We start from the raw sequence: 25415 nt of genomic DNA on the forward strand, positions 1-25415 counted from the left end.
CTGTCTTTTAAACAAACTAAAGCATGAACTACCATCACTGTTAAGTACCCTATTCAATCACAGCCTAACCACTGGCTTTGTTCTTCTGGAATGGAGTACAGCAACAGTTGTTCCCCTCCACAAAGGTTGCTTAGCAACAGACCCAGGGAATTATGTCTGACCAGCCTCATCTGTAAAGCCATCATGGACCTCATAAATAAAGACAGAGGTGACCTTCAAACCCTAGATCCGACCCAATTCGGCTTCATCAAGGGCAGATCCTGCCTGTTAAATCTGGCAGATTTCTTTGAAAATATGACCAAGGCCACTGATGAGGGCATATCTGTGCACACAGCATACCTCAACCTGGCAAAGGCAATCCCTCATTCAGGCATTACTGATAAACTTAGCAAACTGAATGTAAACCCCTACAATTATAGGCTTTATCATGAGTGCTGTAATTTGGGTTGTCAACTGGCTCACAAACCGGTCACACACTATCAAAGTGGGTGACTCCACATCAACCAGCAGACCTGTCACCAACAGGGTGCCACAAGGGTGAGAGCTAGGTCCCCTACTGTTTGGTATATATTTCTCAGAAGTTCAGGCCAAAACTTAAGAGGCTGTGGCTGACCAAGTTTGCAGATGACTGCAAACTGGGTGCAATTATTGAATCCCCAAATTATGTTAGTATACTTCAGGAGGGTCTTAAGCAACCAACGACTGGTGTCTTAGTTGCGGTCTCAAACTAAATGCAAAGAAATACATCATCATTCCCTTTAGTAAAAACAATGTCCTTTCACACTATCAAATTAACAACACTACCCTATGTATCTACAAAGTGGTAAGAGATCTGGGATCACAAGTAGACCACCATGTGTCTACTGTAGTGAGGAACACTTTCTTCATTGCACATTTGATTAGCATAGGCATCACCTCTAGAGCAAAGGAAGTTGTAACCCCTCTATACTCTTCACTAATCATGCCCATAATTGAGTACAATACCCTTTTTGGCATGTACTATACAAAGCACCTGCAGATGTTTGCTGAGACCTCAGAGGTTTATAACTAAGATGATTAAGGGACTCCAGCACATGCCTTACACAGACTGACTAAAGTCCCTCTTACTATACTCAGTATCATATAGACTTTTTAGGGGACACATGCCTGGCTTACAGAGCAATCACTGACCCATACTTAATGAATTTGCTGCACATCCATAAAATCAAACGGGGCTAGAGCTACCCATTCAAAAGAGCTAAATATGGCCTGCAACTTGAATGGGATGTGCTGGAGGGACAGATTTGTCTCCCAGCAACTACTGCATCTTTGGAATAGGCTGCCAATTCATGTGAAGCACAGCACCTCTATGGCACTCTTTAAAAGGAACATGGACGAGTGGATGGGCACCATAGCACCCACATCCCTCCTGGACATGAGCAGTCATTAATAAATACAGTCCTGAGCATTGATTAGAGTATCCATGGAATTACATTGGGATGAAATGACTAGCTTTGAAATGACCTCTGGGTTGATAGCCTAGTAACTTCCAATGATCCTATTATATGCAGCAACAGAGCAACCTGCACCCAATCAAATGGCAAGGCTGTTGGCACCCCATAGGTGGTAGCAGCAGCACCATCACCATCAGGAGAAGCATCCAGCATATTAGGGTTCCCGCCTGCCACAGTTTCCTCCATACCTCTTGTCCTACCAGCACAACCTGTGTCAGGTAGCCCTGCATCAGAGGCTAGTACAGTGATGCCTCACTGGTAGTAGTGCTAGTGAAGGTGATTCTTATGTGAAGGATCATATCGACAGGAGGTTGGATGCATGTAATGAACGGCATAAAAAACATACTCTGGGGACTTATTGAGTAGCACTGACTCAACCTTCTAAGCCAGGATCCAGTGGTGACAGTATTGAGGCTGGTAAGTAATCTCTCACTGGGCCTCTTTTGGCAGATACTTCATCTGCAAACACCCAGTCCTGTCCTACAACCTAGTGTTCCCATGTCTTTTGTGCCTATTCCCTCACCTGTTGGTTTTACAATCCTCCTGTCCTTCAACACTGTCTTCCCTATGTTTGCGTGATGTACCTTTCACCCCTCCCTCATCATGGTACCCCACACCCTGTCAGCTTACCAAGTTTTGTACCATTTAAACAAGATCTGTTGTGTACCAAATTTTCCACATACAATATCAGTACTTTGGCCTAAAAAATATTTCACTGAGTATATTCGTATGTATCCTTCACTAAACGTTCCTTTCTATTTAAACTGCACTTACTGAAACTGCCTGTCAAATGTGAGATATAAAATGAAGATGTAGGCCTGATTTTGTATGGCTGCAGTGCTAGGCCAATGCAAAGAGAATGCTATACTCAGAGAATGCATGATACTGTAAAACCTGTTATTGTAGCCAGTTTTCATATTGGTGGAAATATGTAAACTCTGTCCCTGATTATTGCACCTTTGTCCCCTATCATGTGTACACCAGTTGCTCATACTTTACTCTGGCCATAGGATGGTGTGACATGATCTTACCATGGGTCTGTACTGCGGCCATGAAGAGAAGCTCATTATCATTATGCACACTAGCCTGGCTGTATGCATTGTTAACGTGCCTCAGGGTTTATCACACATGTACTGTAAACAGTGTTGATTTTGTAGTGAAATCAGACATAACATTCCTGTATCCCCAGGAGGGTCTACATTTTTAGTGTCATGTCATGTTTAGTATCACACAACTACACTCGTATGCTTTGCCAAAACATTCTTGTACTTTGACCTGAGGATAGGGGCACCATATAGCATATACTACATTCTTCTTTCAACAACCTCTAAATGAGTAGTACTGAAATGTGCAACCTAAATAACCAAAGTGAACAATCACTGCCAAATGTCAAACATCAATGGGAGTCAGAAATCTAAGCAACAGACTCCTGTTCGAACACACCAATCTTAATCCTGAACTGTTTGCTAAAAAAGACAGAGAAACAATAATGCCAAGTTGATAAATAAAATAACTGTTTGATAAAGACACATTGACAAATAACTTAAAATAAATGTTTGATAAAAATACTTGGCATTATCATTTTGCTGCCTTTTTCACAAACTGTTCGGGAATAAGACAGGTGTGTCATTTGCACAGGAGTGTGTTGCTTAGATTTTTGACTCCCACTGGTATCTGACATTCGACAGTGCACTTTCCTTTGGTTATTTAGGTGGCTGTAGTGCACATACGTGTTCTTCTGGTTAGATTAATGACGTTATTCATTACCAGGATACTTGTCTAACACCAGGAATATAATCACAAATGTTAAGATACTGGTATTTGAATATGTTCAATGAATTTTGGTCAATCTTTCCTATATGTTTTTTTTTATTTAGAGAAATGTATCTGATTAACCGGAGACTGTACTAACACAGAAATGGACATGTTTTCTTATATTACTGTACTTACAATTCATGATAATTCTTTGTTTCATTTTCTACTGATGTCGAGTTTAATTGTAACAGCTCAATTCTGAACTATGAAGTGATTAATAAGTTTTGTTTTGCTAGCGTAAATCTAAGATTTTCTTTGTGTACCATTACCTTTTTGTGAAAGCTATTTTAGGGTTCTCCAACTACTGTGAAAAGCTATTACAATTACAGGCAAAGTTGATTTCTAAGCTAAGTCCTGTGCTTCTTTGTGGCTTAAATGACTGCATTGATTTCAAACACTTATTTTAATGAGTATTTAATATTGTATGTAATGACAGTCCTTATTTTTCTGATATTTGGTTTAGCATAATGTATTCAGTATTAATTATTTGATTTTGTTCATTGATCGGTCATATAGGTTCAAGGGTTAATAGGATTATTTTAAGAATGTGATTAATACTGCCATTGTACTTTCTTAAAGGCACCAGGACGATTTCTGTCCTAGCTTGCCAATAAACTTGTAAATTACATTAATTTTGGTATGGCTTCTGTGCAGAGAAGTCCTCTAAAACCTGTCATTTAAACTATTTCATAGATGGTTTTAAATAAAGTTAGAGTCTGACTTAATTATTCTGTGCAGTACACTATACTCCTTTTTATTTACCAAGCCTTAAACTATATTTAGTTATATTTATTGAGTTCATTACATTTCTTTAAGAAACAGTTCATTATCTGTAATACTATTAAACCAGCTGCCCTCATATCAAAAACTGTTTCTGAAACATATTTTTCTCTTTTATAGGGAAGTTACAAAAGCAGACATCCAATTAAAACATTTGGAGCCCAAAATCACAGACATCTGTTATACGAGAGGTGGGCCAGATGGGGAATGTGGTACAAGTATCAGCCTTTAGATCTAATCAGGTATTTTGTGCTTCCTCTTCTCAGTGTTTGGTATCTTCCTAGTAAACATGGAACAAAATGCTGCCAGCCTATTTTGCATGGACAAAAATGTGTCTAGTATCTTTCTGTTCTTTCTGTTTAAAATTATTAGAATGGTAGGAGTTGTTCCAGTAACTGTCATACCTTGCTGTACATGTTCAATTTACCTTAATTATAGAATCCTGGTTTTGCTTTGATTTTCATTTCAGTGCATATTACGCACTGCACTTGTCCATTAAAAACTATTCATTTAACATACTAGAGGCACAGCATTACATCCTAAAATATTTCTTACCATAACAGTATGCACTGATGTCACAATCATAAAATTTCAAGTTTTATTTTAATAAGCTTACCAATATAATGCAAAATAAAATATTAGGCCATGTGGAAATGTTTATATCAGCTGAAAATTTAAGCAGGTTGTTCTCAGAATAACATCTGAAATGCCCTATTTCTGAACCAGAATACAAAAATGTAATATAAATCCATTTCAAGCCCATTTAACACTTGTTCTGCTGTTGTGAATTATGAACTCTCCTTTTTTATATTTTCCTCAGAGAAACATTGTTAACATAAATATCATTCATTTCTCTAAAGAGATAAAAAAATCCACCTTTCTTTATCATTTCTGTAATTTCCATTGATTGTTGACAGTTTATATTTAAGAAACTATAAGACAGCAAGCAGCTAGAGCAACACCATAAATATAAAATGTAGATATACAATGTACTTGTCTAAGTAAAGTAAAATAGACTTTGAATAGATTAACCCTAATATACAGAAAAATGCACACCGATCATGCTAAGTGATCAAACTACATTCAGCAATTGGTATGATTCATAGGTTCATAGTTTAGTACTAAGCTAACTGCCCTTGTGAGCCATTTTAAGCCTAGCCAATTATCCCTTGTGAGACTCAAACCCTGTACCTTGTGTTTGTAAGGCAAACACCTTAGCCATTGAGCCACGAAAATGCAATTCAGAGACAGGTATGGCCACAATGAGAAAACTCAGTAACATGTCTCTGAATTACATACAAGTGCTGTCACGCCTGACTGCATTGGTGTTCTTCTTAGTGGTCCATGCATTACATTAACAAATACTGACTCAGTCACACACACATACACACACACACACACACACACACACACACACACACACACACACACACACACACACACACACAGCTATTCCCTCAAGCACACTCATATCCATTCATAAACAAACAAGCATCTACCCACAATAGATCACATTCACAGAAATACTCATTCAGCCACATGCATCTTTCAACACACACACAACCAGACTCTCCGTTCCCTAGTTAACCCTTCCGAGTGTGACCACTCAGGCAGAAGCAACACATACACACACACACAAACCCTCACTAACACAACCACCACCCCCACATCTTCACTGAGCTTACCTGTATCATGAGTACTTCCATAGGCGTGACTGGGTGACCACCATATTTTTATGTCAGTCACTTTTTTCTCATAGAGTAAAATTTTACTCAGCCAAGTAATTTTCTGAATTCTTCAGCCCAATCAAAGTAGGAACCACAGACATTTTTGGGGGTGAGCACATGGTTAATTAGTATTAACCACATCCCTGAACTGGTGAATTAGTATGCATATGTGCCTGTGATACCACCCAGCATGCTGTGGTCCCTTCGAGGAGAAAAATTCAGAGCTAGAGCTGTCTATGATTTGGAAAGACTTAATAAAATGAGGAAAACGTCTGAGCTAAATCTTTCTAAATGCCAACCTGTATATTCAGAAGGAGATTGCATTGTCACATACTTATAGTGGGGACCTAGTGTATGCCATAGATCTATCACTTAAGGGAAATAAATATATGCTTAATATCTCAACTACATTCTGTCAACCACTAGAAGACCCTTGCTTGATGATAATCAGAGTACAGAGCACAAGTAATACCTTTAAGTAGATAGGGCTGATAGATCAGCTGGAAAACAAAATCATGATATGATTTCTTGAAGATTTAACCATGATAGGATGCCACAAACATAAATTGCTGAGATTAGAAGTAGAGTGGTAGCCGAATGAACAACTACTGGGAAACCTTACTTCTCTGAGAGGATGACAGGACACATTCCACCAGCACAAGTGGGTAGTAATAGGCTGTATTTCATTCTGTTTTATAACAAATTCGTTAATCAGGTTAGAAAGCACATCAAAATCATTGGTCCATTCTGTTAGGTGATTATAAAGTACAGTGACACTTCATCTACTATTTCTTGAGATTTAAGTTGCCAAGGTCTTAACTCTCCAAGTTAAACTTATTGGGATCTTACCCACTAATGAAATTTAAACAGTAAATGCCTTTTAAAAGGGGCAGGCCCACTTGCACATCCCATATGGAACAAAGCTCCCCAAATCCACAAAATGTATATATACCAAATCCAAAGTCTCACAAGTATGAATAAGGGAGAAATCTCCCAAAATTAAGTAATCACTTCAGTAAACACTTAGAAACTGCACCAGTAGTTATTTCCTTTTAAAAACAGTAAACAATGAATTCAGCATTTGGAAAATGCAACTTGAGGAATGGATCACCATTAGGGTCCACAGATGTGTTGCGAATCCTGTAACAGTACCTTATTGATAGGCTTATGTTTACTCCAAATGTAAGAAACCATAGACAGCAGCTTTGCTACAAACACCTGGTGAATACTAGCAAAGTAGTTATTAGCCAGAAGAAAGCTACTTTTCCCTGTTTTAAATGGAGCTTCTGCTACTAAATTACTACTGAGCTATATTCTGAGCAACCTGTTTGGGATTTTTTAAACTTGTATGCAGATTGTCTCACTAATAATATTGTTTGTTTGGCCATTAGCACTTAATGAACAGAATTTTATGTGGCTTAAAGCAACAGACATCTTTTTTATATATTTTGAAACATCTTATATAAGAAGAAAAGTGCAAAATAAATTAATTATATATTTTTCTATCAACACTCCCATAAAACCCTCACTAGCCCACCTCCATAGGACCCCTGCCTGATTGGTCCACTACTCCCATCCCACCGGAGTATTTGTTCTGCTGTGTGTGGGCAGGAGACAGGCATTCTTGGGCTAGATGTGAGCCCTACAAGCACAGTCATTCCTGCCCTGTTAGCCTATCCATTACTGCAGTGGCAAAAGTCAGGTAGTATTAAGCATAGCAGCCGCTTGCCCTGTGGAGCAGATTGCCCAACTTCCCCTAGACTGTTGGTAGGCTCAGAATAGCTGCCTGGTTGTAGAGAGGAGGTGTGTAAACTCCTACTGCACCTTTATTTCCCTGGCACAGCAATGAATTGCCTGCCCAACATAGCAGAAGCTAGCCTGGCCTTTTGTTAGTGAGGGATAGATTCAGCCATCATTAGGTTTTCTGAGTGCTATAGGCCAAGCAGCTTCTTGCCCTCTTCAGAATGAGCTTGCTGGGGCTGCTCAAACACAGGATACCTGGGCCATACTCAGGACTTCATCCAGCAATATCATGGGGCCAGACCTTCATATTACATATTTTGAGCAATGGTGAAATTCATCTTTTCCTTCTAGGTTACTGAGCTTATTCACCAAAATGGAAGGAATAGAAACCGGACCACCCACACAGAGCTATATTAATTTCATTGCATTTTCCTACTTAGAGATGATTAAGAACCAAAGCTCAGTAGTACTGTTAACATTAAACCAATACTACCTTTTATCTACCTCAGTGTTCTAGTCATATTTATATATTTATTTGTTTGTTTACTTACTTGCTTACTCGTTTTATTATTTATTTTTGCTGTAGTTCTCTTCTGACCAGTCCCCATTGTGATTACTCTTTCAGCTGATTTATTGACCTAGTTATTCCACTTTGGTGAGATCTCTACAGCTCATTGAGAGGGGGGGGTGAAGGTCAAGCAGATCAGCAGAGGTACTGTCATCTGCAAGGAGAACTGGGGTAATTCCCTTTAAGGCCCAATCTCCCCTAAGCATGCTCTTTGGCATTCATCATTTTGGTGTGCAGTGAGCCTTGACAATGCACAATCAATCCTCTTTCTTACATGATCATTAGGTTCTGTCCGCCTTGTAGACAATCACCCGTCATGCGATCTGCCATCTCTATCAAGGATTTTACCACAGGGTGTGTGCCCCAAGAACACATAATGCCCCTCCTCATGTCAGTTTCAGCAAACTCCTGAGCTGCTAGTTGACCTTGAATTGCCTGGGTCATAGTGCTGGATCTCCATCAGCCATTGGAAATGGCAGTGTTATCATCCTATTGCTTTATTTTAGGTATCAGAATACAGCTTATTATAAGTAAGATGAATTCTGAATGAATCAATGCTTTCAGAATAGGCTTTTGTCTACTAACTAAGTAACCTTGCGTCATCTCACTAAAGCATAAATGGAGAGGTCTGAAAAGAGAGATGATAAAATCAGCAAGCAAAGGAGAGTAGTATTGCTGGAGAATTTTACAAAATCTCAACAAGATGACACTGATATATAGACTGCATTTTATATAGCATATATCATAGACAGAAGTAGGTTAAAAATAAAAAAGACATCTTGGTGGACAGGTTCCAGGGTAAAAAAAAATTATCCAATCTTGGTAGGTGCACTGGTACCAGGACTGGAAAAAAAATGACACTGTAGAATCCTGAAGACATGGAAACAGTCCTATAATGGGGTTAGGCCAAGCTCAGGGGAGGATGGCCCCCTGTTGTAGAAGGAATTAGTAATCCACAAAAAATACAAAACTGTCAGGCCAAAAAAGTGCCAAAAAGATGATACAGTGGACCAGTGAGGATAAGAAAGAAGACATACAAAAAGATTAAGCGACAAATTTAGGAAACAAAAATACTTGCACAAGAAGAACTCTCAAAAGCTTCAAATGCAAATTTGTGTTCATTAATACAACACTTTCAAGAAAAAACATTATCTAGACCAAGAAACCTTGGGCCATTAGGAAAAAGAAGCTACCGAGGACCATGAAAATATAAAGACCAAAATCAAGAAATGTTTAAAGGATATAAAAAAGAAATATGAATACGGTGCAATATTTATGCAAAGAAAAAAAGACAAAGTAATCAATGCAAAAAAGTAGCTCCAAAGGTATTTGAAGAGAAATACAGGCAAAGACACCCATATGGAAAATTTCATAATACAAAAAATACAATCACAAAGGGGAACGTAGAATGGAAGATCTGTAAAGCGGAAGTTAAACAAATAGAAGCTGAAGTTATGGAATACCTGCAAAGTGAAGGATTTAGTGTAGAAAGTCTCACATGCGCACACACACACACACACACACACACACACACACACACACACACACACACACACACACACACACACACACACACACATACATATACTCTCACACACACACACACACACACACACACACACACACACACACACACACACACACACACACACACACACACACACACACACACACACACACACACGTTATGTCACAGCATGATGGAATAATGAGACCCCTAATTAAGGAGAAACAGGAGGAGTGGGAGACATCTGAAGTAGAAATATGAACATAGAAACGAAAAAGAGATTTAATATGGTGCAATATTTATACAAAGGAGAAAGCAAAACTAATCAATACAAATAATAGCTGCACCAAAGCTATTTTAAGAGATATACAGGCAAAAGCATGCAGATATGGAAAAGTATACAATGCAAAAAAGAAAACAAAGGAAGAAAAGCAGAAAAGAGTATTTATAATGGAGAAGTTAAAAAAAAATAGAAGATGAAGTTATGTATTACTTGTGAAGTGAGGAATTTAATGTAGAAAATCCAATTCTGATAACATCACAGCATGATAGAACAATGAGTCCCCACATTAAAGAGAAACCAGTGGAGCAGAAAGCATCTGATCAGTTGCTAAATGAAGATACTTTGGAGCCTTCAGTAGGAAACCAGTACAAAAGTTCAGTTGGAGTTGTACTGCAAGGGAAGAAGCAGGAAATGATAGCAACTCTGATGTAGTCAGTGTTGTGGAGTGATAGGCCAGTGAGTTCCCATATGAAGGAACAATGGAGGAAACAAGATGAGGCTAAAGAGTATATGTCACAGGAAGATGTTCTGGAACTTTCTGTATAATGCCCACAGGAAATGGAGAACAAAGAATGGGCCCTCAGTTTAGAAGAAAAAGTTATAAGGGAAGAGTTGCTTGATTTAATAGAGATGGATAGACATATTAAGATTAATGAAAGAGATAGATTACAGAAAGTCATTAAGGCCCAAAATGTTACAAGACTGATAAAACAAATGAACACAGTTATCAAGACTATTAACAAAAATTCATGTGATGTAACAGAAGCAAACTGACTATATTACTGTGCAGCTAAATTATTAACAGATAAAGTTTTTCTACAAAGTACTGGGCAATAAGGGAAAGGAAGGGAAGAAATCAAATGCCATCATGGAAGTACTGAATAGAGAAAACTAGAAAGCAATCAAGACAGGAAGTATCACTGTTAAAGAAGAGGGAACAGATAAACAAAAATACTTAAAATATAGATAAAAGCAGAGCACAGTATTAGAACCAACCAGGATCCATCATACACTATGGCAAACAGTAAACTAAAGATATCAGCACAGCCGGAAAAACTTAAAAGATATGCAGATAAATAAGTAAAAAATGAGCAATTTATTGATGACCCAAAAAAAGTTTTATAGAGAATTGGGAAACAAAGCAAAAGGAATAGAAACACCATCAAAAAGGAAGAAATACACACATTTAGAGAAATATCTAAGAAGATCCTTTGGAATATAAAGATGCTGAATGGATAGAAGAAGTAAAAGAAACAGTAAGAAGTTCAAATATACAGGATATGAAATGGGAGGAATTAACAGATAGAGAAATTGAAACAAAATTAAGAAAAGCTCCTAAATGGAAAACCCCCTTCCCAGATGCAGTACCTAACTTCTGACTAAAAGTATTAACATCTTTACACGATGTAGTCCTGAGTAAGAACTACTTATATGCACACCTCGAACAGATACCATCCTGGTTAACAATAAGAAAAACAATACTCCTCCTTAAGAATGAACCTGCAAGCTATCCTAAAAACTATAGACCAATAACATTTGTTATTTCAGCAATGTATAAATTATATACAGGAACTGATGCTGACAGAGTTTATACTCATTTAAAAGAAAACTCAGTCATGTGAATAGAATAAAAGTGAAACAAAAGAAAATTATATGGAATGAAGGATCATTTGTTGTTAAATAAAGTCATAATGGAGAATTGTAAAAAGGCGAAGAGTCTAACTTTGGCAAGGATATATTACAAAAATGCATTGACAGCATCCCACTTTCATGGATAAAGGAGTGTTTATAGATGTATAACATGCACTCAACATTGATCAATTACATTACAGTGACCACAAAACAGTGGTAAACCACTTTACAACTGAGCCATAACAAAGGACAAATTATTATCACAGGAATAAAAATCCAAAGGTGGATATTCCAGGGTGACTCTTTGTCACAGCTGCTCTTTTGTCTTGCACTTAGTTAATTAAGCTGCCTACTTAACAGATTGGGTCACGATTACGTTTGGCTCCCAGGCAAAAACAAAGTGTAAATCTTTTTTTTTTTTTTTTTTTGTGGCTGATTTAAAACTGTATATTTCATCAAATGAGGAGCTGGTAGCACAACTGCAAGTGGTCAAAACTTTCTCAAATGATATAAGAATCTTATTTGGTCTTGATAAATGTGCAAAAACAATATTTAAAGCAGGAAAGCTTCAACACCAAGAAAATATCATTTGGGAATTGATGAAGGATCGACAATAAAACATTAACAAATGTGAACAAAACTCAGTAAGAAATATTTTAGAAGACTGAAATTAATACTGAAAATAGCCTTAACATCCAGGAACAAAGTACAAGCTATAAAACAATTTGCTCTTCCTATTATAACTTACAGTTTTGGGGTGATTGACTGGCCCCAAAAGGTATTGGATCAATTGGACTCAGGTGGAGTCTACTCACTTCACTACTACTGCCCTGCCATTCCCATCATATTCCCAACCAACCCACAAAATGTATGAGCTAGTTAGTGATTTTGTGGAAATGTCCATCCCCAGGCCTGATGACTGTCCTTCCAGTCCTCACAAAATCCATGCATGCCAAGTTCATATATACTGTTTTGACAAAAGCATCAGCAGTTTTTATTTGCCTTTCTTTGTTCCTTTACCAGTATATCTGAGATTAAATACCACCTATACAAAATACACATTTGTGTATAGGATCATAGGAGATTACTAGGCTATCGACCCAGAGGTCATAAGCCTAGCTGTTTCATTCCAATGTAATACCATAGAAATGCTAGCCAATACCAAAGATTGATTTTAATGATGACTGCCCATGTCCATGAGGATTGTGGGCTCTATCCCCGGTAAGAATTTAAGGTGCCCCATCCACCCATCCAAGTTCCTCTTGAACAATGTCACAGAGGTTCTCTGTTTTGCATGAAGTGGTAGCCTGTTCCAAAGATGCAGCAGTCTCTGGGAAATAAATATGTCCTTCCAGCATGTCCAATTTAAGTCACAGGCCATATTTAGTTCACTGGAATGGGCAGCCCTCGTCCCATTTGTTGTTGAATCACGTACATAACCTTCTGTAAGCTATTCATACCTCTTCCCATTTTTCTTAGCTGAGCTCAAGTCTTCTTTCTCCCATCTTTACTGCACTGCACTGCTCAAATTGCAATCCAACTTCATTTGTTCAGCTAGGTCTGCAGAGATGACTCTTCAGCCTTTCTTTTTGCTGCGCTGTTTCCGCCATCGACCACTCCTGTCTTGTTTTAGACTTCTCATTTATTTGAGATCCTGCTTGGACTACCAAAATTCCTATAATCTGCTGTAGTGTTTCCAATTCTTCCTACAGATTCCCCCTATTTTACCATAAGATTTGAGAATATTTTGAACATTAGTTTGCCATTCCCACATACTTCTATTAACTTCACTAATCAATCTAGTACACCTTCTTGTTACAGCTGTGTCACCTAGAAGCTGCTCCATTCACTAGGATCCCATAATTTGTTACTAATTGGTTTTCCACAGCTCCTGTCTCCATTTTGTTATCCCCCCCCCCCACAATTTTTTTCTGCCCATTTGGTTTTCCTGTTGTTGTGCTCCTTGACTGTATTTCCTGTCCTTTTCCTCTGGGCTTGCTGTTGTTCATATTGCACGCACTCCTTTTCATATATATTGTTTATTTCTTCAGTAATCTATTGATTGATATTACAGGCTAATGCATAACTTGGGAAATGGGGCAGACCCTCAGTCATCCCTTTGACTGACAACTCACAATCTGCAGATAGCAGTTTTATTTCTTGTGGTCCTACTGCCCATTTCTCACTCTCCAGCTGTAACGTATCAAATAGCATGCTAGGCAAAGAATACTGCATTTTCCTAATTGCATGCATTATAAAAGGAATTATCTACATCTTGACTGAACTGATGCACTCCAACAAGGAAGCCACCTTCCACTCTCCCTTTTCTAGTTGTGCTTTAGTTTTTCCTATTAGCTTGTTTTAATTATTTTGAATCATGTATTCAGCTATATTACTAACTTAAAGTCCTAGATAGTCTAGATATGCTTTCTGTGGATTTCTTATCATGTTCCCTCTTCCTCTGCTAAATCCTAGCCACACTAGTTCAGATTCCATGATATTACATTGTGATCCCAATGCCTGTAAAGCCTTGTCAGATATCTAAAATGTTGTCTCCAGAATGCCTGGTAAATATTCTGCATCTAATGTGCAGTCCTCCAGTAAAAGTCTAAATTATGCAAACTTCTCATTCCCTCTTTGTCTGCAGCATTTATCCTCTTCTTTTTGCTTGCTATTTCATAACTAAGATAAGCAACCCATGGGAAAGTAGGCAACCTTGCTACATACCTTTCCTGAGTTTTACAGGCTCTAAGACCCTTTTTCTCTGCCATAATACATTGCATTGCCCCAAATAATATACCTGGCCTCTCTGACCCTTTGCTCTAGTCCCATTTAAATGAGTCAAATACTTTTTTGTAACTCAAACAGAATCACTCTTGTGTATAGATACCTCTTTAGAAAAATCATCAAAGAAATCCTTCAGTGTCCACCAACTGTCAATGTCTGGCCTCCTTTTCACAAAGCCCCCCAACTTGTCTTACTGAGCCTCAGAAAATCTTCTATAGTCTCAGTACTAGTACCTCTGCTGATATCTTAATATCTGTGTCTTTGAAATCTTCTCTTTGAAATTTTTGGTGAAATATCTCCCTGAAGCTTCATGCTGCATCCTCCAAAATTATTTTCCATAGACTATCTCAGTTAGCAGTCTTCATAAAGTAATTACTTTTAGTAATGTCTGCAATATTGACTCAGTTTCTTTATCTCCTATTTAGATTATTAAATGGTTCTGATTTAACAAGCATCTTGATGATCTCAGTTTGAACTTTGATTTTTATTTCAGGTCTAATCATTTGGTAATTTTCCCACATACTGTGTATGTACACATTGTACTTTTTGATCACTGCTGCGTTTTTATTTGTTTTGTACTACTTCACTTTCTTTATGAATATGTAGTTCTTACATGTAATTACTTTTTGCTGTTTCTCATGTGTCTTCTGTCTGTACTGTATTTTTTTTTTCATTTGTCTCTTTTATCCTACACATTCTCTCAAAGTTGTTATATTTGTTACATTTTTAATATATATTCCCACATTCTGGACATTGGCCTCCCCATGATGACATAGGTCATTCCAATTCCTGCACTGTATATCGAATAACTTTTTGTGTATTGTATGTTATATTAACACAATTTTATTTTGTTTATAACACAATGATTTCATTCCTTTTCTGTATAATGCACAGAATTTTTTTGTTTCTTTCATCTGTAGTAAATGTTTTACCATTTTTCCTTTTTGCATATTCAGAGAGGCTAGTGGATCTTGTAGCAACCTATTTTCTTAATTTTGATCCTGTATTCTAATTACAACAACCAAGATCAGACACGAAAAGTCAACAGATCTTCATTGACATATTTTTCATACTCTGCATACTTTATCTTGATAACTACTTTTTTGTTATATCCAGTATTCAAGTGTTTGACCTCTTTTACTAAGGATCTTTTGTTATAATTGACATGAGATATGGGAACACCTTGACTTGTTGCAGATCCCATTATCCAGTCCATTCATGAGTTTAATGAATATAGTCTGATTTGATATTGTTTTAACATTTTATAGTGGGATCAGGGCTATACTGTCTGTGATTACAATTTATCTGCCAGTTCTTTTTCTCAAGGAGAGTAGGGTGCCATTCAGTCAGTTTGCAATAATTCTATCTGTTCTGATTTCTTCAAACTTGAGTGATTTCAAAATTAGTAAATGTAAGGAACTGGATGTGTTAGTGTAGGGAGCACTTCATCCCTGCAAAATGGATATTACTTGTGGTGTTGTTTTAGTTTTTTTTCAACATGTCTTTTTTGTTTGTATACTGGAAGTGGAAATGTTAGAACTAGTGTTAGACAATAATTTTGTTTTAAACGACGGCAAGTACTATAAACAGATTAGTGGTGTCACCATGGGGGTGGCATGTGCTCCCTTGTTTGCAAACTTGGTTTTATTCAACTGTGAGCAAAATGATGTGTTCAGTTCAACATATTATTCTAAAATGTTAGTGTACATATACTTTTTGGATGACATTTTTATTCACTGGAGAGATACAAGGGACAAACTTAATGATTTTATTACTTATATAAACCAAACCACAGAATTTTTGAGATTTAAATACAATGTTGGGACAGAGAAAATAAACTTCTTGGATGTAAAATTAATGAAAGATTGGGTTAACTACAAATTTAAATCCAAGATTCATAGGAAGAGGAATTTTAGCAATTCTTGTTTGCACTATACAAGTAGCCACCCCTTCCATCAGAAGAGAAATATAATTAAAGGGCAAATGGTACATATTGCCTGTATGACATCTAATGTAGAAAACTTAGAATAGGAACTTAGTTTTGTGGCCCAGATGTTCATTGAGCAGGGCTATCCAGAACCAATGGTTAATAATGTGATAGAGGAAATTGAAAGGGGTTAGTGTACCAAATATATCCTATTGCTTGGTTCCTACCATACAGTTGATAGGCCTAATACAGAAGGACATGACAGCTCCACTATACAGGACTTGAGGCCACCAGATGGGAGGGGTACCACCCCCAGTGGACCTAAAGAGGATTTTACAAGGTCCTTGATCTTTATGTATGGTTCTGTCAGTAATGAAATTAAAAGAATTATATAGGAATACCGGCATATATTTTTTCCATAATGCCCAACAGACCTGATGTTTTTCTCCAGGACCCCACTTTTTGGCTACAAAAGAGGGCCGGATATCAAAAATTTACTTGAAGGTACTTCTAAGAAGCAGAATGGCAGGAACCCACCTAGGAAAGTAGGGACCTATAAGTGTAGTATGTACAGTCAATGTAAATACATGGCCCACAGATAAGAAAGCCAAATAAGTACTGTGATGATATGAGGTAGTGCCATCTGTACCAGGGAGAGTAGGGCAGTGTACGTGTAACATATGCCAGCATAGTTGGCTGGCGTTTTGTAAAGAAATTTGTCATTTGACTATCACACTGATTTTTACAGATGCTTGCATTAAAAATGCATTTTTAAAGTTGCTTGTGTTAAAAATTCATCAACAGTGGGTCCTGTTGGATGGATAAGAGATATGTCAGACAGTATTATTATAACTGATTAAATGCATATATTTTAACAGAGAATTCTGGAAGGGAAGAGGCTAATCTCAGTCCAGCTAATTTTGAAAAATTGGTTGAAAATTAAATGAGTTGGTTTAGACCATAAAGATTTTATCGTTCAGGTCTGATTACAGCCAGAGACAAAAATATATGGGAAAACCAGGACTAGGTATCTTACTGTGTTGTCCTTAGGGGTGAACTAATTGCTATCCTAGAAGGGTGGAAGTTTTCGAAATTGTTTTATAGCTTTCAGATGCTGCAACAGATCTTAGCAAAATTTTGGGTGTGTACTGTAGGGTCTATATTATATCATTGAACGCTTAAAAAAGCGAACACTGATTGATCGACCTAATTTAAGCGAAAGCTTACAATCTCGAACTGTCAGATCAGCGATTTATTTCCCAGGGAAAAAAATCGCTGATCAAAAACACATACACACAACACAAGCACACCAAACAAACAAATCCACACACATACACCTAAAATCTGATACCTAACCCTACACCAAACTATGCACACACCACTAACTACCCACTTACCTTAACCCAAACCCTAACCCTAAGGTCCGTCACTATCGCACACTCACCTCACCCGCTCCCTAACCCTAACTCACTTAAATCCACCCTAACCCTCATGTCCACTCAATCGCACACACACCTAACCCGAGCCCTAACCCTAACTCACCTAAATCACCCTAACACTCACATCCACACAATTGCACACTTACCTAAATCTGACCGGTAACTTTCCACCATAACCTCGCTGGCCTTGTTCAAGAGAAATCTTGACCAATGGATGGGAGATCGCAGATATACCCCAGGGATTACCTCAGTGTCACTGCTCGACAGAGGCACAGCAAAATAATGGGTATAGTTCCCCATACTAAAGGGGTGGCGTAAGCCACAAAACTATGGGCTAGGCTTGTAAATGCCCTCGGGCAGATAGCCTAGTATGAACCTATGAACCTATAACACTGAAAATACCGAAGCAACAGAAACGGACAACCAAATTCTTTCCCTAGGAAAAAAATCGAGTTTCTGCTGCTTTGATATTTTGCAGTTTCGCGAAAATAAGTTCGATCAACCAGCGTTCGCTTTTTTAAGCATTTGAGGATATAATATAGACCCGTACTGTACCAGAATCAGGTGACCCAATGTGATGTCATTGTATAACCAGCTCTGAAATGATTCTTTAAATATTAGTGAGAGATTTGATGGAACTCTCACAGCATCACATTGTTTTTCAGAACCTGACAGGAAAGATCTTTCACAGATATCTCACACAACCACACACCTCATCTTGCCTTGCTGTAGTAAGCAGCTCAGCACTCATCATCTTGCCTTGTTGTAGTAAGTAACTTAACTAGGGAATGCTAACTCTTTAGTCAGTCAGGAAAATATAGAGAAATTAGCTTGGTGTGGGTTTTCTGCATCTGTGTGAACCTATCAAACTTTGTTATTTTTTTATATCTCCTGTGATTGAAACTCTGGTGTTTATTGTAACTAGATATTCAATATTCTCATTTTTTTATTTTATTATTCATTATTAAATATGTCTATATCTTTCATTGTGGCTGGTCTTTTAGAGAATTCTTTTTAACATCTTAAAAGTACTTATTTCAGTGACCCTGTTGTCACTCCTGAAAGCCTTGCTGCATTGGTCAACGTCTACCATTTTTATTAGTATTAATTGACTCAGTATAATTATGTACCCATGTAAGAGCCTTAGTGTGGCTGAATGGTGGCAATATAATTACCTTATAGTCTGAGCAGAGGGGGCACAGCTGGTAAATCTGTGCCAGCCTTTCCCAGGCATGTGTGTGTGTGTGTGTGTGTGTGTGTGTGTGTGTGTGTGTGTGTGTGTGTGTGTGTGTGTGTGTCAAAATCAAATATCCAAGTGTGTGTGTCAGCTACTTGGAACTTGGACATAGATCTCCAATGTGGTCAGTGTGGGGTCATGTTTGGGGCCTGGAGAGTGAGAGAAGCGAGTCCAGCCGCAGGACTGGAGTGTGCTCCCTGTGTGCTCGTAAAGGAAATTGTGGTTGGTGTAGACAGCTGTATCTGAAAACATCATGTGTATCCATTTTTGTTCCTAGTGGCCATCCCTCACTGGTGTCAGTGGTGAGGATTGAGGCTCCTGGATTATTGGCCCGGAGTAGGGACCATCACAGCTTCAGGCTCAAAAAGATATCCTATAGCTGTATATGTAGACAGGAAATTAAAATGTATACCACCTTTATACCATCACTAATTGGTGGATTCATAAGATTTTCTGGCTAAAATCTCTGACAAATATTATGACCCTGTTGTGTTGTTTGCTACAACTGATATCCAAGATTTGTTTTCAGTGATCCCTTATTGGACTAGTTTAGAATGAGTGTCTGAAGACTTTATTAGAAACAAATATTTATCTAACACAGAGTTGTAGCTAGTTATGCAAATGTTAGAACTTGTGTTAGGCAATAATTTTGTTTTCTATGAAGGTGAGTACTATAAACAGATCAGTGATGTCGCTATAGGGTTGCCCTGTGCTCCCTTGTTTGCAAACTTGGTTTTATTGAACTGGGAGCAGAATTATGTGTTCAGTTCAACACACCATTCTAAAATGTTAATCTACTTATGCTTTTTGGATGACATTTTTATTCTTTAGAGCAGTACAAAGGATGAACTGGATGATTTTATTACTTATGTAAACCAAATCACAGAATTTTTGAGATTTACTTACAATGTTGGGACAGAGAAAATAAACTTCTTAGATGTGAAATTAATGAAATATTTGGTTAACCACAAATTTAAATCCAAGATTTATAGTAAGAGTAATTTTACTAATTCTTACCTACACTATACAAGTGACCATCCCTTCCATCAGAAGAGAAGTATAATTAAAGGGCAAATGGTATGTATTGCCCATATGACATCTAATGTAGAAGATTTAGAACAGGAACTTAGTTTTGTGGCCCAGATGTTCATTGAGTGGGGCTATCCAGAACCAATGGTTAATAATGTCAGAAAGGGAATTGAAAGGGGTTGGGGTACCAAATATATCCCATTGCTAGGTTCATCCCATTTAATTGATAGGCATAATAAAGGGGGCCATTAAAACTCTGCTATACAGGACCTGTAGCCACCAGATGGTAGGGGTAACACCCCAAGTATACCTAAAGAGTATTTGACAAGGTCCTTGACATTTAAGTATGGTTCTGCCACCAATGAAATTAAAAGAACTATAGAGAAATATTTTTTCACAATGCCCAATATACCTGATGTTTTCTCCAAGCCCCCACTTTTTGGCTACAATTGAGGGGCCAATATAAAAAAAATTACTTGAAGGGACTTCTAAGAAACACAATGGCAGGAATCCGCCTAGGAAAGTGATGACCTATAAGTGTGGGATGTGCAGTCAATGTAAATACATGGTCCACAGGCAAGAAATCCAAATAAATACTATACAGACCCCTTTAATTGCAAAGAACTATTTTAATTGTACATCTAAAGGGGTGGTCTACTTAGCGTTCTGTCAAGTGTTTTCAGCCTACTATGTGGGGAAAATGGATAGACTATTAAAAACTAATGTCTATGAATGCCATTATGAAATTTCCCACTGCATGGAAACCAATGCACTTTACAAGCATTTGAAAGCCTGCCCCAGTGGCAGATTTTTATTTTGGGTATTAGAACAGGTTGAACCAAACTAGAGGGGTGGACAATTGGAAAGTTTATTGCAGTACCATGAATTGTTATGGCAGCTGCGGTTAATTGCATGGATAACCCCCAGGACTTCATGGGCAGCTTTCATTAGGTCCTGTATTAAAAATGAGGACTGCTAAATTATGATGAAAATGTATATAAACAAATGTTGTTTTAAAATGATTTTATGAACAAGTACAAAGTGGGTTTATATGCCTTTTACGTAATATACATTTTAAAATATGTGCTTTCATTTATATTACATTGCTGGCAAGTTTGTAACAATTTTAACATGATTGCTTTTTATACAAGCAGGAAATTATGTAATTTTTTTTTAAAGCAGGAAATTAGGTATTTTTTTTTAAAGCAGGAAATGATGTTCTACGTTTGCACCATGTTTAGTATAAATGCAATAGAAAACAGTGACTTTATTCTGATGAAGTCTTCCAGTAAGATGAAAGCACTAAATCTTGTAATCTTGTGGAATAAAATAGGAGAACAACTGCTGTTTGTGCTGTTGCTGGTGGGTTTTTTTTCCAGATTTGGAGCTGGTTCCTAGGTTTACTTTGTTTATTTGTTTTATCTGTCCAGAGATTTGATCCAGCTTGGCTTTTAGTTGTGTCTAACTCCATTAAAGAGTGTTGTGTGATTTGGTAAGGTCACTGATGTCACCTGAGCATTATGCTCCACCATTGTCTCCCTGACTCATTTCAGGGTATGGTTATACTGGTACACTGATACCCCATATGAGGTGCACATTAAACAGTCCCCTTTTAGATGGTGAGGACCATTAATAATTGCCATTAACATCATTTTAAAAATGGCTTTATGAAGATATAATAAAATGAATATTAGCAAAACTTAATTTTTTTTCTATAATTATTTACTGTGGATTGTTTATAGTAGGAAGACATGTAAGTTTATAAAATTAGTGATTGGACTTTAAAATAATACAACAAAGGAAAAACAGACTTCTTTAGTGACACCAGTCCTTGCAATATATGAGCATTCTTTTATTCTGAGCATTACACTTTGGTATAACAGCTAATTCTTTTTTCATTTTTAGTATTTGCCTTTCAATAGCAATGATTTCTTAATCCTTTACTAATATTTCAGTATTAATGGCCTTAAAAAACTATTGAGTAGCACATTGTTCTACTGGTAATTTAATATTAGAAAGATTAAGTGGGTTACTTATTATATATGTAATGTTATAAACAACTATTTCTTTCAAAATTCCTTAAATGGCATCTACTGTAGATAATTTTTGCTAATATTATATGATGGTGGCTTGTCAATTTGTATACACTTAACAATATCCTACATAAACATGTCTGTAGTGCTTCATTGTACAATTAGCATTCTTTCTGCACAATAAGAATAATAAGTGTACCCCACCCAACAGCATCCATCACACATAATAAATGTACCCCACCAACAGCATTTATTACACATAATACGTATACTCCACCCAGCAACGACCATCACACAAGTGTACCCCATCCAACAGCCATCACACATAATAAGTATACCCCACTCAACAGCAGTTGTCACACATAATAAGCATACCCCACCCAAAAGCAGTTATCACACATAATAAGTATACCCCACTCAATAGCAGTCATCACACATAATAAGTATACCCCACTCAACAGAAACTCTCACACATAATGCTGTACCCCACCCAACAGCAGGCGTCACACATAATATGTATACCTCACCCAACAGTGGTCATCATGCATAAATGTACCCCACCCAACAGCAGTTGTCACACATAATAAGCATACCCCACCCAAAAGCAGTTATCACACATAATAAGTATACCCCACTCAACAGCAGTCGTCACACATAATAAGTATACCCCACTCAATAGAAGCTGTCACACATGATGCTGTATCCGACCCAACAGCAGCTATCACACATAATAAGTATACCCCACCCAACAGCAACCATAACAGATAATAAGCATACTCCACTCAACAGAAGCCCTCAGACATGATGAGTGTACCCCACCCAACAACAGTCATCAGACATAATAAGTATACCCCACCCAAAAGTAGTCATCACACTTAACGGCTATCACACATAAGTATGCCCCACCCAACAACAGCCATCATACACATAAGTATATCCCAGCCAACAGCAGCCATCACACATAATGAGTATACCCACCCAACAGCGGCCATCACACATAATATGTATACCTCACCCAACAGAGGCTATCACCCATAAGTGTACCCTACCTAACAACAGCCATCACACAAATATTAAGTATACCCCACCCAACAGCAGCCATCACACATAATATGTATACCCCACACAACAGCAGCTAGCACACATAAGTGTACCCCACCCAGCAGCAGCCTTCACACATAATATGTATACCTCACCCAACAGTGGCCATCACACATAAGTGTATCCCACCCATCAGCAGCCTTCACACATAATATGTATACCTCACCCAGTAGAGGCCATCACACATAAGTGTACCCCACACAGCAGCAGCCTTCACACATAATATGTATACCTCACCCAACAGTGGCCATCACACATAAGTGTATCCCACCCATCAGCAGCCTTCACACATAATATGTATACCTCACCCAGTAGAGGCCATCACACATAAGTGTACCCCACACAGCAGCAGCCTTCACAGATAAAAAATATACCCCACCCAACATCAGCCACCACACATAATAAGTATATCCCACTCAACAGAAACCCCTCACACATGATGAGTGTACCCCACCTAGCAGCAGCCTTCATACATAATATGTATAGCTCACCTAAAAGCAGCTGTCACACATAATACGTATACCCCACCCAACAGCAATCATCACACGTAAGTGTACCCCACCCAACAGCAGTCATCACACATAAGTGTATGCCACCCAACAGCAGCCAACACACATAATATGTGTTCCTCACCCAATAGTGGTCATCACACATAAGTGTACCCCACCCATCAGCAGCCTTCATACATAATATGTATACCTCACCCAAAAGCAGCTATCATACATAATACATACACCCCACCCAACAGCAGTCATAACACGTACGTGTACCCCACCCAGCAGCAGCCTTCACACATAATATGTGTACCTCACCCAACTGTGGCCATCACACATAATATGTATACCTCACCCAACACTGGCCATCACACACAATTGTACCCCACCCAGCAGCAGACATCAAACATAATATGTATACCTCACCCAACAGCGGCCATCACATACAACCACTGTCTGTTCTTAAGACTGGCACTGTATTTATATCAATGTTAGTGAGCCTGAGAAAATGTTACTGAAGATTTCTAATTACAGAACATGAAAGAGCCTGCAATGTTCTTCTGTATTTATTTACTACATTTTATATATAGTACATATTGCTAGTTCTTTCAATTGCATTTATTCTAAGTGTTTCTTTTACAGGAGATACTTTGGTGAAAAAATTGGACTGTATTTTGCCTGGTTAGGCTGGTACACAGGAATGCTTATTCCAGCTGCTCTTGTTGGATTATTTGTTTTCCTGTATGGATTGTTCACCATGGATACCAGCCAAGTCAGGTAAGTATAACAGAAGTGCTTTTTTATTTAAACACTTTATCACAGTGAAATGTAACACAATCCAAACGGATAAAATAAACATAAAAATTGAGAAAAAATAAAAAACAGCCACCAGAGAGTAAACAAAAGTCTCCATTTTTAATACGCCACCAAGAACAAATAACCAAATGACTCGTTTGGTTATTTGTTCTTGGTGGCGTATTAAAAGTGGAGACTTCCGTTTACTCTCTGGTGGCTGTTTTTTATTTTTTCTCAATTTTGGTTATTTGTTCTTCGTGGCGTATTAAAAGTGGAGACTTTCGTTTATTCTCTGGTGGCTGTTTTTTATTTTTTCTCAATTTTTATAACTTTATCACAGTGTTTTTAGAAGTGAAGTCATTCTTATCTGTGCCACATTACACGACATCTGTGAATGGCTACAACTAATTAAAAGCCGGATTTTACTTATTCTTCTGGCGATCTCTCCATCGCAAATCCTATTTTGTCATTAACGTTAATTTACTAAAGACCCACTGATAACTTTCTGTCATGCTGATAAATAATTTCCTGGGTATTCTGAAGTGTTTCCAAAGATCTTGCAGATATCAGGACATGAACAGCTGGCTGTTTTCCTGTCAGTACATGTTTTTGCTCATGTGCTGGCACTTAAAGGCACTGAAGTGAATGTATGCCGGGGTTTACATGTATGATGTTCTTGAAGTAGTAACTCAACTCACAGATATCAAACTCGTGATAATAAGTGCATCTTCATCTTCCTCAGTGAGGAAGGCTAGCTGACTCTCAATCAGTGTTTCCTTGTACATGAAAATGTAGCAGCTCACTGTATTGCATCACTAAATGTATATCTTTAATTTCATGAAAGAAAACTGAACACATTAATATGAGTTAGTGAACAAGCATTGTCATCTTGGAAAATCATTTTTAAGTAGCAGTGGTGTGTTTATATTTCAGTTCACAAACTCTGAGGAGTCATAGTTCCATGGATAGCTACTTAATTTCTGCTGGTTGTAAATCTAGATTACAGCAAGCTGCACCCATCTGCA

The 25415-nt window shown here is 37.7% G+C and overlaps 1 protein-coding gene across 1 annotated transcript in view; it reads left to right on the forward strand.

Moving 5' to 3' along the window:
- ANO3 (anoctamin 3) overlaps positions 1-25415 on the forward strand; it is a 3574693-nt gene that overhangs the window by 2427421 nt on the left and 1121857 nt on the right. The window contains exons 11-12 of the mRNA XM_044059352.1: positions 4209-4330; positions 24238-24372. Coding sequence (XP_043915287.1) covers positions 4209-4330; positions 24238-24372 — 257 coding nt within the window. The remainder of the gene's footprint in view (positions 1-4208; positions 4331-24237; positions 24373-25415) is intronic.

Source organism: Protopterus annectens, chromosome 17.part0, assembly GCF_019279795.1.
Source record: "Protopterus annectens isolate FY-2018-M chromosome 17.part0, PAN1.0, whole genome shotgun sequence".
Classification (NCBI taxonomy): domain Eukaryota; kingdom Metazoa; phylum Chordata; order Ceratodontiformes; family Protopteridae; genus Protopterus; species Protopterus annectens.